Here is a 16,684-nt window from a genome sequence, read left to right as displayed (position 1 = left end):
TCATTTCCAATCAAATTTATTTGTATAAACATATTCAAAACTAGAGTACAATTGTACCCTTGGATTCTTATACCGACAAAAACATTTCGCCTTTATTCGTAAATAAAATTTTCACTGTATTGAATAATATAAAATGTATACCACAGCATACTTCCTTTTGTGTGGTTATTTGGAAAGCAAAGTGTATGCCAGCAACAGCCAGGCGAATTAGAAAGGATTTGGGCTTGCGTCCGTATAAAATTGTTCTCACTCAAGAACTGAAGCCTTTGAACCACTATAAAGGTGTCGTGAACTTGCTGATTTTGCCGTGGAACAACTTGAAAACGATATTTTTTTTTTTAAGAAATTCATCTTCTCCTATGAGGTTCAGTTCAGTTCATCTGAGTGGGACGGTAAATAAACAAAACTGTCGATTCTGGTGCGAAGAAAGTCCACAATTTATTCATGAACAAACGTTACATTCATCTAAATTGACAGTTTGTTGTGCTTTTTGGTCTGGTGAAATGACCGGTCCATACTTCTATCGAAATGAAATAGGTGACACCATTATTGTCATTGGAGAGCGGTATAGATCAAGATAACCTACTTTTTATGGCCGCAATGGGATGAAGTTGATCTTGACAACAGCTGGTTCCAACAAGACGTGGCTACGTTCCACAAGGCCATAAATTATTGCGAGAAAGGTTTGGAGATTTGATTATTTAAAAAAAAATGTAACATTGAATGACCTTCAAAAAGTTGTGCTTTAACGCCATTTGACTCCTTCTTGTGGGGTTGTAAGCAGTCATTAGCCTTTGGCATTAAACTAGACTCTCTTCAAGCTTTAGAAGTCAATAATAAACTTGATATTCATGATATCTGACTTGATTTAGTGGAAAGAGTACTCGATTCCTTAACAATTAGTGTGCTTTTTCAATATTGGAATCCATCATAACGTAAAGAAACAGATCGTTAGAGCATTTGCCGCCGACATATTTCATTCATTCTCCTCTTCAAGAGTTGTTTTGGGACGACCGCGCCATGCTGCATTTTCTGGGCTGATCGTGCTAAAAGTCCATCTGCGATATCATAGCGGAATGTCACTTTTTTTGATGCAATATGATTAATTTCACAATCCACTTTATACTCCAACAAACCAAGCTTTACAAACGGTAAGGCCAATAAATTGATCGAAAACGTTGAGGAAGCCCATTTTATCTGCACCACAATATATGCTGTTGGATCTCAATTTTTTTCTTCCGCAGAAAATCTTGAAACTTTACTTTTAGGCATTCTGTATCATAAATAACTGAGTCAAGCATCACAACTCCTAAAAATTCAAAGATTTTGTTTCAAGGAATCGTTTTTGTCAAATAAACAACAATGTATTTTCCCCTGACAAACATATTTCCATATCTTAAACTTGTATTATATCTTTTTAAATGCAAAATTAAAATATTTTATTCGCCATTTTACAGGCTTCTTTGGCATTTGTGCTGGTTCCGAGATATAATGTCCTTAATAATTGCAAATCTTTCAAATAACTTTTTCAAAAATCTAGAAGCTATCTTTGTATGTGACCTCCTGGTACTTTGTCTTGCCCATGTTCCCACAAGCCAAACCCCTTTCGTTTCTTTTTCTAGACTTAAAAGTTCTGCGCTAACGGACCTGTTATTAAGGCCTACGATATTAAGAAGACTGAAGACGATAGTTAGCTCACCGCAGACTGTGTGATCTGCTTTATTGTGGATAGGACAGAGTACACTCTTATTCTAATCATTGGGCATGTATTAATTCGACCAAATCATCCTTTGCAGCTGGAACATGCGCCTTTCCAGCATTTCACTGCCGGCTTTAAACAGCTCAGCCGATAATTCATTAGACTCTGTGTTGCAGTTTGTCGATCCTCTTTTCATAGATCTTTTCCAAGATGTGGCGCATGCTGAATATCTGGTCAGTTATTGATTTTCCAGGCGTAAAGCCACACTGATAAGGTCCAACCAGTTTGTTTACCGGCGGCTTTAATCTTTCGCACCGTACGGTCGATAGAACCTTATATGCGATTTTGAGAAGGCTTATCTCATGCCTATTCGAACTTCTTCATGATCGGGGAATGGAACGTCCGCTCCGCCATCATCGATTGGGGTATCGGGTACACCATCTCCTGGTTTTATGCTTTCACTGCCACTCAGCAGGCTGCAAAGTGTTCCTTCCATAATTTCAGTATGCTCTGGGCATCAGTAACTAGATCTCTTCTGGCGGTTCTACAAGAGTATGCTCCGAACCTGAAATCATCTGTTACTAGCCGCATCTTTTGTAGAATTTTCTATCATGACCCCTGTCGGCCAGTTTCTCAAGCTCTTTGTACTCACGCATTTCAGCTTCTCTCGCTTTTTGTCTGCAAATGCGTCGAAATGGGTCGAATTACAGGGAGCAAAAAAATGGAAAAATAGCCTATGCGAGAAATGTTTTGTTGTTGTTATTCTGAACAAATTTGGGCTATGATTATGGGCATAAAACCGGTTTTGAGTCAGTGATTTTTAAGGTGAAGTTGTTTAGAGATCATCAAAATTTTTTCGTCAGTTCCGAATATTCTATTGATCATTTATTTGTCGGAGTCGTCAGATCGGGCAACTAAATCACATATATTACACACGTCACATTTTATATAAAAAAAAATCGACCCCCTCTAATATACATGTATACAATAGTATTTCCTTCAGCTCAGGTTGCAGCGCAAGAGCAAGTAAACCGATGATATGGAAGCTTTGTATTCTTTGAGCATAGAATATTTGATTTATTTGTACATAAGTTAAGTGCTAATTGATACTGATTTACAATTGATATGTAACATAAATATATTTCAATTTCTCTTTTTAGATAACCACATTATTCTAGTGTTTGTAATACATCTTTATATACTCATATAAGATATCTAAAGATATTTACGCCTGCCGCACGCATTTCCGTTACTTTTTGTACTAATCTGATATAATTTTTTGCTTTCTTTGTAAATTTTTTAGCTGATGCAACTTTAAAAACAAGAAAAATTAAAAAAAAAAAAGTTCGCCATATTAATGAAATTTGAAAACGTAAATAAAGGGAAAAGATTGCGTTATATATGAAGTTTGAAAGAAGAAAAAAGTTAACTTCGGCTGCACCGAAGCATTAATATCTTTCACAGATACTTTTTTGTAGTATAAAATGATTTGGAACTGTTAGTTAATGTGGCAGCTATATGCTATAGTGGCCCGAGATCGGCAGGTTGCATAATTTTAGACTTATAACTCAAAAGCTGACAGATCGCGTATATATAGACGGACATGGCTGAATCGGCTCAGCCCGTCATGTATAAATGTCATCTAAAATGCAAAACAACGTGTCATCAAAAAAAAATCCAAAATCGCTGTCAGTTATACATATATTGGTTATAACACTATTTTTATAACCAAAGCTCAAATTTTGTTTCAATATGAGTGGTTTAGGGTACACAAAAGTATGGCCAGTCAATAAAATATTTATTGAAGAGTTTTTAAAAAATGCACACTATTTTTGATATGGTTGCCATCTGACCTTCTTAACTTTAATTGAAATATAAGCTGTATCGACTTGCAAAGCTCTTTACCGCAACTGAATATGAAAAATTATATATGACGTTGCCACTTGATTTTAAATATAAATAAATTATTATTTGCAAATTTTCATTCGCAATTAATTCTAAAATCAAAGCTGTTTTGTAAAGAGCTCAGTTATATTTTTGAACGGTGTTGCCACTTTTCGTGAATTCCAAAACTTGGATAAATGAAAAAAAATCTCTCCGTTATTCCGTGATTATGTAACGAGATTTCTTGAGAAAGTTTTAGTAGTATGAAATTATGACGTTGCCATATGTTTTCAAACGTAAATAAATTATTATTTGCAAATTTTCATTCGCAATTGATTCTAAAATCAATGCTGTTTTGTAAAGAACTCAGTTGTATTTTTGAACGGTGTTGCCACTTTTCGTGAATTCCAAAACATGGATAAATGAAAAAAATTCTCTCCGTTATTCCGAGATTTCTTGAGAAAGTTTTAGTACTATGAAATTATGACGTTGCCATCTGTTTTCAAACGTAAATAAATTATTATTTGCAAATTTTCATTCGCAAATAATTCTAAAAGCAAAGCTGTTTTGTAAATAACTCAGTTATATTTTTGAACGGTGTTGCCACTTTTCTTAAATTCCAAAACATGGATAAATGAAAAAAATTCTCTTCGTTATTCCGTGATTATGTAACGAGATTTCTTGAGAAAGTTTTAGTAGTATGAAATTATGACGTTGCCACTTGATATCAAATGTAAATAAATTATTATTTGCAAATTTTCATTCGCAATTAATTCTAAAAGCAAAGCTGTTTTGTAAAGAACTCAGTTATATTTTTGAACGGTGTTGCCACTTTTCTTAAATTCTAAAATATGGTTAAATTAAAAAACGAACAGCAAATGCGATTATGTAAAAAGATTTCTTGAAAAAAAAAAAAAAATATTATGAAATTATATATGCGCACTAATAAAACTATTAAAAAATATATATTATTATTATTACTAATTAAATAAAAAATTACAAATAATTTTAATACGTACTATTAAAATATTTAGCGTTGCCACCAGCTTACAAATAAAAATTAATATTTTTATATTAATAAGATTTAATAATACTTTCTCTCGTCTCGTTTCCTTCACGACATCATTTGGCGTAATTTTCTACTTGTTTGTTTGCTTTAAGAAATTTGCATTCACTTGTAATCAGGTATATTGTATGTATGTATAATTAGGTACTTATATAATTTTAGTAAATAAGTTGAGATAATTGCTGAAAGTTTCGTTGTTCTGTTGTTCTGTTGCTCCTTCGATATCGGTCATCTTCATTATTTTGCTCTGTATAAATGTTTTAAGTGCGTCCTGGTGCACTGGGTACATATTTTTCGGATGGTTGATATTGCCACTGAGCGCAAATAGTATCTTGTTCCGTTTTATTATAACCGGCCCTAGAAGAAACGAAAGAACGTATAACACCAAATAATAATTTAGAGTGTTCATATGCTTATATTAACAATTATTTGACAGTGGGCTCGTCAAGGACAGAATACCACGTAATATCTTGTTTAACGTGTAAAGTTTACGTTGGAAACATTTAACTCGAATACGGAACTCGTATTTTTTACTAGCGAGTAAAATGTTACGTAAGTTCAATTACCGTTCCTAGAAGATTAACGATTACTTCCTAAATACGAGATAAGGTGCGGGAATTTATATGCCTGAAAAGTCAAAGTGTGACTACAAATCTTGTTGGGTTTTGATATCGCAACTAACAACTGCAAATAGAAGCGTTACCCGATAAAGCATACAGACAGTTCCTATCTAATGGTCTCGCAATCCTAGCGAAAAGAGGGAAAACATTTGCTGAAACCCGCTTTAGCTGATGCAACACGTCACACTGCATTGATTCTTCGCGTCTGCTAAAATATTGACTCACATCGTTCCGCAACGAGGGGATTAATTCACTTGACTTGGCTCAGCGCAACTTCAACAAACTCAAAGGCCAACGTGGGATTATCATTTTAAAAGGAATTTTCATATAGATTTCACCTGATAGTCTATTAAAGTTGCTGAAAGTTTCTGGTGTTTAACATTCAAATTTATAAGTTACCAAAGTTGGAAGTAAAAATTGTTATGTAATTGAGTTCTAAAAATTTTGTACATGAGAACCACGTCGAAACTCTGATCTTTGTAAATAAATATGGTTTACTAATGGGTTATTCCTGAGAAAAAGACTTTTGAACGTTGGCTTTGCTTAAGGCAAGACCAGAAGTTATAAAATAAAAGCTACAACAGCTGTAATCTACCCCACCTCATCGTGCGGTTATTTCAACTCAAACTTTTCCAATTGCTCAGTCTCTGAAATCTGAGAGAGAGCTGCTTGCCTAAAAGGCGGTGGGCTAAAAAATTGAAATGAACAGAACAGTAGAACACAAAGAATATAAAGCTGCTGAAACTGAGCTGAAAGCAGCAATAAAAAGTAGTAAAAAGCATAAATGGGAACAGATACGAAATGATATCAACAAAAATCCGTCTGCGGAAATGGGCCTCAAGGAGAGGAAATCACGTCTGGAGTAGCACAGATATCTATACTTGGACCAAACCTATGGAATGCCAGCTACTACGGAATTTTAAACGTCAAAATGCCAGACGATTGCTCTCTTGTTGGCTATGCAGACGACATGGCCATCGTCATAACAGTGCAAAATACTGAAATAGCCAGACGCAAACTCAAACAAGTTATGCTGCCAACACGGATATGGTTGGAATCACACGGCCTTAGCCTAGTCGCGAAAAAACTGAGCTGATCTAACTCACTAGAAAGCATTTACAGCTGGAAGGAAACATACAAGTTCACCCAGAAACTATCCAAACGACGAAAATCCTCAAATAACTCGGTATAAGAATGGATAAGAGGTAGGATGGTAGTAGGCTCAAATTCAGCACACTGCTGTAAAGTCAGTAAATATAACCATGTCGCTATCAGACTTATGGCAAATACCGGAGATCGCTTCGTAAGCACAAGAAAGCTGCTCATGGACGCCACACAGTCCTTACTCTTATATTCGAGCCAATAGAAAGTGAGCCAAATATCTTGTTGTTGACTACATAATAGTAAGCATTCATGGACGAAATAAGAGTAGAAACTGCCACACAATTGGGTCCATCCTGGAAACCTTGCCCTGAAGTAATGCGAAACAGGTTCCGGGCAAGGAATAGTCCACGGTGGAGGGGAGGAGTGTATTAGTGGGTACACCACTCAGGTAGGTTGACGATCCCTATATGGTGCGAAGGCATTTTAGACCCTCTTTATGGCCTAAAAAACAAAAAAAAAATACCTGAACAGTCAGGGAAAAAGTGTTTCATCGTTTGCTCACTATTATCTTCGAAACAGGTGGAGGACTTTCTTTTGTAAGTGAATCCATCTTGTATGATCCGATTCTTCAACGGCATAGCTGCTATCAGTTAAAAAATCTAAACTTGAACTTGTAAGTAGTTCTATTGTTCATGACAAGCTGTGTACATCAGAATCTGGACATTTAACTTTTTCTAACGCTAGCAATTGCCTGTGAAAATGTATACTGATTTATTCTCGTGTTTATCTCAGTATTCCTTCCTCAGATGCGTCAACAGTCACCTTCTTTCTTACCAATTGTTTACTGTCACTTTCTCTTCCATGTTCTAGTGTCCGAAAGCCTAGATGAGAGAGACAGCTATTTAAGCCTGGATATCTAGAACTGTTCGCTGATGACGCGAAAAGAGCACTGTCCAGTAAGATAGAAAAATCACGAACCAAAAGAGTAAGTTACAAACTTTTATTAAATAATAATGTTTACATAAAGTTAACACAAAATCTTTAATACTGCTTTCATGTGAAACTAAAAGTAGAAGTCTTAAACTAAAAATATAAAATTAGAAATTAGAAATTATGAATATTTACAAAAGCTGCTTAATGAAGAACTCATAAACTTCTGCAAATAAACAAAGTAAATGTTAATTGCGCAACTTAAGTCAGTCTTTCAGTGTCTCTTCAATAATTCCAAAAATTATTTGGCGATACATTATTTCTTTGATTGTAAAAATAACTGGAACCTGAATTCGGACGATCATAATAATAACCACGCTCCTCTGCTGAGCGGCCATTACCATTGCCTGTGGGCAGTTCGGAGCTAACGCGGGAATTGAAAGTGTCCCACAGTACGCTCGGCCGCTGCACGATCTCGCGCAAAATATTCACTGCGGCCAAACCCACCGAAGCGACTTTTACGCCCAAACGCTTGGTGAGCGAATTGAAATTTTGTCTTACAGACGGAACGCTGTCAGGGCGCAGCGCGCGACCGTAGTATTCATTGCCGTGAGCGGGTCCCGGATAAGAGTAAGGCTTTGGCGGCAAGCCATAGGGGTGTGATAGAATTTTCTCTATAACATTGCCTGCATTGGGCGGCACATAGAGATCCGCCTGACGGAATGTAATATCACAGCGATTTGTGCGATAAAAGAAATCTTCAAACCTTTGGTGCGCCGAGCATGGACTGCGCTCTTGGAAGCAAGTCACCTGGACCACGTTGTAGAATATCGCGCCGAGCGTGTTAGCCGTTTCTGCAGAGTAAATGAGAAAGTATGAAAATTTTTACGCTATTAACTTAAAAACTACCATCCAACTACCTGTATTGAGCGATTGTAAGCATTTGCGCAAACGTGCATCACAGTCGCAATGCGAACGCGTGAAAGTGCCGGTATTGCAGAGGCCGCGACGGCACTCGCCCACATTCAATACATTCGGACAGTGATCGTGTTCGCGACAGCAGCGATCTTCGGCGGCATGCGGACCCAAGTCATTATAATCGTCAGCGGTGGTGCCTGCGGTGTGTACATATTGTAGTTCAACATCATCTGTATGTAAGTTAGTAATGCCAGAACTCACCTGGTCCACACCATTTCGTGCCGGGATAGATAAAACCCAAGCCTCCACGAAACTCGCGCCCATACGAGCCGGATTTTAAGCAAACTTCCTCTAGCTCCATAACCGATTCGCGCGGTACCTGTCGGATGCGTCTGGGATCCGATTGCAGCAGCATACGTTGGATATCACCACTAGCAAATAGTTTATACATAAGTATGGAATTAAGATTCATTACTTCAAGTAAAGTAACTTACCGATCAGTATGCATTTTGCAGAATGGATGCCGCGAGGAAAGCTCTACCATTACCGACATGGCGTTATCAGAGATCAACACTGCGGAGCTCCTAACACTATTAACAAATATTGTTGCCACCAGCGCAACCGTTAAAACGAGAATGAAGAGCTTCTTTGACATGCTGCAAATGATAGAGAAAATTTTTTGGTTATTGAGAGTGAAGTTCAAATTTCCTCCATAGCAATCAAAATTGTCTGAGCAAATGGAAGTATCACTTTACGGATTTTTCAGGCTCGAATAAGAACTAAAGGTCTGAACCAGTCCAATATGTTCTCTTTCAACTTTGTAAGGCCATATATTCCGCATGGAACAAGATCTTCTTATAAATTGATGTGAGATTTATTTAAGGCAATTGATGCTTTTAAAGGTCTCACTAAATAAAGATATTTCTAAACTCTCAAAGTATAGAGTTGGACACTTAACGAAAGAACCAGAAATAGAGTGTTATGTATTCAAACTTTGCATTAATGAAGCACCGAATTCAAGGAACTTATGGTTCTATGCAATTCCCACCACAGCTGGTTCTACACACCGGAATTGACTCGGATTTCATCCGACCAAGGGCTGTTTTTTCCACGATTGTACCCAGTTTGGATCCGTAAGTGTTAATTTTTGTTTGTCGTCATTGGAGCAATGCCTTGGAACAGGGTTGCTCCGTATCCTCTTTGCGCAAAAAGGTTCCATCCAAACTCCACCTCGGTCAAGTGTAATACATGCAATGTATGGAGTCATTTTAAGACCTGCTGCACTGCCTTAAGACTCACAGGGAGTGGACCACGAATTACGTGGCCCCATGTTGCCTACGCAATACTGCGACACTAACCTCTCTACGGCTGTGCAATCTGGGGAGTGACCAACAGAGGACCTCCATGATCCCCAGGAGCTCAAACAGGCAACATAGCTCCTACTCTGACTTGTCCACCCCCGTAATCTTCATCCCGCTCCAATCCTCGTGCGAGAACCTATCAGCAACAGTCCGTTCCGTGTGTCAGACCGTCATACGTCGGAACGTCACATCAGTTAAGTGCAATTCCTGCACCGGCTGGTGTCATTTCCCGGCCTGTTCCGGCATGCGCACCACACGTGAGTGTAGTGTGTCGTACGTTGCCCCATGCTGCAGGAGTCTGCCCCCGCAAAACACAACAGTGACGTCGCCAACCAACACCCCAGTGCGATAACCGCCCTTGAGGGTTCTGCAGCGGCAACAAACACCACCTAAACGCCACTTCCTCACCCCCAGGATCACCCACGGACACCCGCGACAAGCCCGCGTTCTTCAATTTTACTGCAACGGATTCCAGAGTAAGATCGAGGAGATATATAATGAATCGGGAACGCGTATCGATAGCTGCGGTCCAAGAAACCAAACTAAACAGCCGCTCAGGAGTTCTGAGTTGTGCCGGTTTCAACGTAATACGTAAAGATCGCGAGCGAGATAATGGTGGTAGCCTAGCCTTCATATTGCACAACACCGTGCAGTATCGTCTAATCGATGAAGACATCGACCGCAGGGATACTACCCTAGAATGTCAGGGTATAGCTATCCGGTCAGGCGATTTCGAGCTCGAAATATTTAATATATACATCCCCCCAGTTACATGTTGCCCTACAGGATATCACCCGAATATAGGCGCGCAACTTCGTGGTGAAAACCGTCTGGTACCAGACGACTTTAACGCGCACCATGATCTTTGGCTTGCCTGTCTTGCCTGTCAAACGATCGTAGGGGGATGGAGCTGGCGGAACAGATTGACGATTCGACATTCTGCACAATGAATGACGAAGCCCCCACCAGAGTTATGGGCACCTGTAATAGCTCGCCCGATATTACCATTGCTAGTGGTGGTCTGATAAGTAGCACATCCTGGCGACCTATGCTTACTCTCGCATCAGACCATCTGCCCATAATTATCTCGATCGAGAAACCTCCTGATTTTGTTTCTGTGGACTACCGTACTTTCGTTAACTTTAACAGAGCGTCGGCTTCACAGAATTTACTGAGAGCACCTGCAACGCTCTACTCATTTCTACGGACGTATGCGTTGGCGAATGGAATTTCGACAAGAGGAAATTATAAATCGTCTTTGTGCTGTGGAAAGTAATCTTGATACCCAGATGTATTTAATTAACCTCTCTTTTCAGAGTTTATCACTATTTTCATTTAAATAAATTATCACTGAAATATTAATAAACTTTTATATTAAATATATTTATGTATATAGGTACTTATATAATATTAAGGCACGATAGACCTTAGGCCGCGGTGCAATTTTCATTTTATTTATTTGTCTAAGTAGAATTAATTCTGTGAATCAGAAAATGCAACCCTGTATCAGCTGACGATTAGGGATATAAGAGTAATTCATGTTATTTTTCTTAAATGACACCAGTGCTACTCAAAAAGGAAAGAAAAAACTGATTGATAAGTCTTTAAATGAAGTTCACTGACAAAGATCAACATTTGGGGATCTGAAGGATCGCAAATTGTATGGAGAAATGGAGCTCTTGGAGTGGGCACCATTCAATTTATTGAATGCAACATGATCAAGGAGATTTATTTGAATATATTGAAGTATAATTTACGTTCAATTATGGAGAAAACAAAGCTTCTGCCAGTGTTTTGGTTTCAACAAAACAAGGATCCAAAACATACAGTAATGATAGTTAAAGAATGGTTACTTTTTAATGCTCCAAAGCAGCTAAAGTCTCCACCACAATGCACCAATATCAACCCCATGGAAGAACTGGAATCTAAGCCGAAAAAATCGACTTCACGTACCAAAGTAGAACTAAATAAGTAAGGAAGGGCTAAGTTCGGATGCAATCGAACATTTTATACTCTTGCAACTTTCAAGAAGCAAAACCAGGGAAATATTTTAAGGTGTAAGAGCGAAAGCTAAAGATATTTTGTTACATACATACATACATATGTACTTATATATAATATGATGTAGTGAATCGTAAGCAATTTCCAATTCCATTTTTTTATGATATCTTGTTTTGCATTTTGTTCATTTACCATAATCTTAACACTCATGCATGGTCTTAAGAGGAAACTGTCAGCCAAGTAGCTGCTTAGACAGCTAATGAAAAAGGTTAGCCAGTAACACCAACTATATTAACTAACAACGAGAATAATTTTTATACTACAAAAACAATAAATAGCAGAAGCAACAACATAAACACGTTTACAGTTGGCAGGTAAAAAAGTTTAAGGGCATATTAGTTGCTTGAATTTTACGGATTTTTCTTTTACACCTTACTGAAATGTAGTTAAGCAACTAAGTAAGCATTTTCAAGAACTCATTGGGTTAAATATCTATGCAAGTATTAATACCCTGTAGGAAATATATTTTAAAACCAAAGGCTTAATCCTTTGGGCGGTGGATTCGAGACTCTAATAACATTTGCAGTGAAATAAAGACGTATTAAAAAAATCAGGCAACTGCAACAAAATAGTGTAGCGCAACAAAATTTCGTCACGCTTTTAGCGTTAAATCGAACAATTTTTAAAAATTTAAATTCATGTTTTTGTGAGCTACTCCTTGTAATATTCGGGTGTTTTGAAATATAACAAGTTGAAAGGCTGCCAACTCTTCGGAAATATGGAATATTTCTTAAGTATACAAGGTCTGTCGCAAAAGAAACAGAACTTTTTAAATATAACTGTTTCTGGTGGCGCCACCTATTGGTGGGTATATGAAATGAAAAGTTTGATCTCTTGTTGACATTTCGTAAAAATTTTAAGACAATTGGATAACTACAATCGATGTTATCGATCAAAAAGTGACAGCAGCTTTTGGTCATCGGTCGTAAAATGCAAAGAGCAAATATTAAATTTAGTTTTAAACTTGGGAAACATTTCAAATGATGAAAAAAGTCTATGGTGATCACTGCCTATCTTGTAGTAATGTGCATGAGTGGTTTAAGCGATTCCAAGAAGGTCGTGAGGACCTCTGTGACGATCAGAAGTCGGTCGTCTTCAGAAGTCAAAAATAAAGACAATGCTGATTTGTTTTTACGATTCCGAGGGTATTGTACACCGAGAGTTCGTCCCACCTGGCCAAACGATTAATGCTGTGTTTTACCTTTGTGTTATGAAGCGTCTTTTGTCACGCATTCGTCGTGCTCGACCACAAAACCGTGAGGCAGGGTCCTGGCGCCTGTTGCACGATAATGCGCCGTGTCATCGGTCGACGCTTGTCACTGATTTTTGACAAAAAACTCCATATTAACCATTAATCACTCACCCTACTCACCTGATCTGGCACCTGTGATTTTTACCTATTTGGAAAACTTCATTTGCCCATGAAAGGACACTGGTTTCAGGACATTTCAGCTATCCAAAAGGCGACGACCGATATTCTCAAGAGCATTCCGAAAAATGACCTTAAACACTCATTTGAAATGCTAATTGACCGGGCTAAACGCTGTATCGAAGCACAAGGAAACTACTTTGAATAAAAAAAATATAACTTTTGAAAAATATAAACTTTTTGTTGTTTTTTTAACAGTCCTGTTTCTTTTGCGACAGACCTTGTACATATCTTTGTGGTAAAAAAATCTAAGGATCGTAACATTATAAATTTCGCAGCCAATTACACGCTCACAGATTTAACGCTCTACAGGGTCTCTCTTTACTCATAAACAAGACAGCAAACAAGTCTTCACCAAAGCTAATATTATTGCTGGCCGTTTTATAGACCGTTAAGCGGTTGGCCAATTCTGCTGGAGGTCATTACCGTTCTTTTTTCCAAATCGGCGCATTAACAGTACTGAATTTACTTTGTTAAAATATTTCTTGTTTTTGTAAGCTACACTTTTTATTGCATTCAACGCGCTCGAGTTATTATTAATGATTCACATTTTTAGGTCATCACTTATACTACTTATGATTATACTTAAATCATTAGTTGGACCGTTGCCAGCCAACCGAAAATTTTAATTAAACAAAAATTTATGTTCAAGGAATCTACAAGCTATATGTTGTAAGTACTATTTTCAAAAAATGTTCAGATGAAATTATTGAGATAGAATAATTGAATGTTTAGAATGCTTCACAGTTGAAAAATTGCTTATAAGAGTTACCGCTTGTTTAAAATTGTTTATACAATTAAATTGATAAAATTAATTAATTTTTATTGTGAGCGAACTAATTTAGAAACAACCGTGGATTTACAACAAAATCTTCTAGTTCACATACAAAAAATTCCCTCTTTGGGCACTTTTGAAAAAAAAAAACCAAAAATGGTTATCGTTTCATCGTGAACTTATGTTACAGAATGACAATTAAAAAAATTGAAAATTCCGCTGCACAAATTTCAAAAAGCTGATTTTCCAAATCTATCTTCTTTTTTACAATGCCAATGTCGAATTTTCAGCAGAGCAGTCGGTGTTATAAATACTATTATGAGCAAAAATAGTAAGACTTTGTTCATAATTTTAAAATTTTTAATTTATTCGAACTCTATGTCGCCCCCCTCTCAGAGAGAAATCTCAATAAACTTACAATTGATAAAGTCAGTTTGCAAGATAGCTTTCAATGCGTGTAGCGATTCGCATTTAATATCTTCAGAAGTCAAATGGAACCAAATCAGGCGAATACGGTGGTTGCGGCATGATGTTAGTGCGAAATTTGCCGAAAAACTCACGAAAAATCAACGCAGCATGCCACGGTGCATTATCGTGGTGCAAAGACCCAGAGCTGTCGTCCCATTATTCCGTCCCTTTTTACAAATAACTTCACGCAAACGACGCATAACACTTAAATAGTATACAATGTTGATAATTTGGCCAGTCGGAGGAATTCTGAGTGCACCACACCTCGATAAGCGAATAAAATTATCATATAACCTTAATTTTTGACACGCTTAGACGTTTTTTTCGACTTCGGCTCAGCTTTACCACAACATTCGGCCGATCGATCGTCTGTTGCCGGATCGTAAGGCTAGACCCAAGACATATCACCAGTAATAGTATGTTTTATGACATCGTGGTGGTCGGAAAGCATGGTTCAACCGACGTTAACGCGATGCTGTTTTTTCGAAAAAATTTAGTGATTTTGAAACCAATCGTGCTCTTACTTTTCTTACGCCCCAATGATCTTTCAAAATGGTTTTCACTGATCTTTCCGATAATCCCACGATGCCAAAAAGATTTATGTACTTCAGAAAGACAAGACAAGCGTATACTAAGCGCTAATAATTATTTTGTTGTTACCATTGGCACAGATGTCAGTGACAGTTATACTAACCTAAAAAAAAAATTTGAAGAATGGGTGTTCGGTCTTATTTTCGAAAGAAAATATGATATGAATATTCTTCTTCTTCTTCTTAATTGGCGCAGACACCGCTTACGCGATTATACCGAGTTATGAATATTACACTATTAAAGTTAAAGATAATTGCCTCGGAGCTGTAACTAAGGAAATTTTTAGTAAAGGACGTCAAGCCTTAACATTCTCAGATGCGAATTTTATGTAAAAAGCAATAACAATGTGGATACGCACCCTATTGAAAATTAAAATTTAACTGAATTATATATTCTCAGGGTGGAAGATTAGGAAATGATAATGACATATTTCCTACCAATCTCCAAAAAATATAGCAACATCTTCCTGACTATCAATTCCGGCTTAACCACTGTTTGCGCCGATTCAACAGAATTCGACCACGACGACCGTTTCAGAAATGGATCGATTTTGCTGCGATTCGTCATCGGTCTATGAGCGATTTTTTGCGGCACCAAGAAATTCGATACGTATATTCTTTCTGTAACCTGTCTTATTTTAATAAATTCCAATGAAATATTTTTTTACTAAATTTATTATACAAGTATGTAGAGAGAAAGAAAGAAAACAATCCACATCTGTCTTACTTTTACAATTGTCTATATTATTATACCCTGAACAGGGTATATTAAGTTTGTCACGAAGTTTGTAACACCCAGAAGGAATCGTCGGAGACCCTATAAAGTATATATATATAAATGATCAGTATGTCGAGCTGAGTCGATTTAGCCATGTCCGTCCGTCTGTCTGTCTGTATATATACGAACTAGTCCCTCAGTTTTTAAGATATCGTTTTGAAATTTGGCAAACGTCATTTTCTCTTCAAGAAGCTGCTCATTTGTCGGAATGGCCGATATCGGACCATTAATCAAATGCTTGTATGGACAACTTTCACATTTGACAAGATATATTCACGAAATTTGGTATATATTATTTTCTAAAGCAACAATGTAATCTCCGAAGAAATTTTTCAGATCGGTTGACTATAGCATATAGCTGCCATACAAACTGAACGATCGGAATCAAGTTCTTGTATGGACAAGTTTCACATTTGACAAGATATATTCACGAAATTTGGTATATATTATTTTCTAAAGCAACAATGTAATCTCCGAAAAAATTTTTCAGATCGGTTGACTATAGCATATAGCTGCCATACAAACTGAACGATCGGAATCAAGTTCTTGTATGGACAAGTTTCACATTTGACAAGATATATTCACGAAACTTGGTATATATTATTTTCAAAGACAACAATGTAATCTCCGAAGAAAATGTTCAGATCGGTTGACTATAGCATATAGCTGCCATACAAACTGAACACATAGTTACTAACAGAAATGCACCTGTGAAGGGTATTTAGCTTCGGTGCAACCGAAGTTAACGTTTTTCTTGTTATGTATACATTTTTTAATAAAAAACAAATCACTATACACAGAAGAATTGTGATATGCCATAAAAGACAGACTTTCAGATGTTGCTGTTGATATCAAGTATAGTTGAAAATGCTTTGCTTCGACTTAAGTGAATTTAGAGGCCTCCAATGCCGAAAAGTGAAAAACTGTTTTGTTTCACTATCTTTGAAGCGTTCCGCGACAAATCTAAGCTAGCTTCATCATTTGTATCCAAAAGCGGCAAT

General features: G+C 37.2%; 1 protein-coding gene across 4 annotated transcripts in view; it reads right to left on the bottom strand.

The window, feature by feature from the left end:
* Nucleotides 1-2,737: 2,737 nt before the first annotated feature.
* Nucleotides 2,738-16,684, bottom strand: part of LOC126759188 (acidic phospholipase A2 PA4) — a 35,830-nt gene continuing 21,883 nt past the window's right edge. Inside the window, exons 2-6 of one of the 4 annotated variants that reach the window (XR_007666975.1) lie at nucleotides 8,716-8,877; nucleotides 8,483-8,652; nucleotides 8,224-8,418; nucleotides 4,180-5,006; nucleotides 2,738-2,985 (exon numbers count right to left, since the gene is read on the bottom strand). Coding sequence is in view for 2 of the 4 variants with exons in the window: in XM_050473872.1 (XP_050329829.1) it covers nucleotides 4,798-5,006; nucleotides 8,224-8,418; nucleotides 8,483-8,652; nucleotides 8,716-8,876 (735 nt within the window). In the remaining 2 variants the exon portion in view is untranslated. Of the gene's footprint in view, nucleotides 5,007-8,069; nucleotides 8,158-8,223; nucleotides 8,419-8,482; nucleotides 8,653-8,715; nucleotides 8,878-16,684 lie in introns of all 4 variants that reach the window. The other 3 variants (XR_007666976.1, XM_050473873.1, XM_050473872.1) reach the window with 3 other exon arrangements.

This window comes from Bactrocera neohumeralis, chromosome 5 (genome assembly GCF_024586455.1).
Source record: "Bactrocera neohumeralis isolate Rockhampton chromosome 5, APGP_CSIRO_Bneo_wtdbg2-racon-allhic-juicebox.fasta_v2, whole genome shotgun sequence".
Lineage (NCBI taxonomy): Eukaryota > Metazoa > Arthropoda > Insecta > Diptera > Tephritidae > Bactrocera > Bactrocera neohumeralis.
Note: the sequence above shows the minus strand (reverse complement) of the source record. Positions and strands in the feature narration are given on the sequence as shown.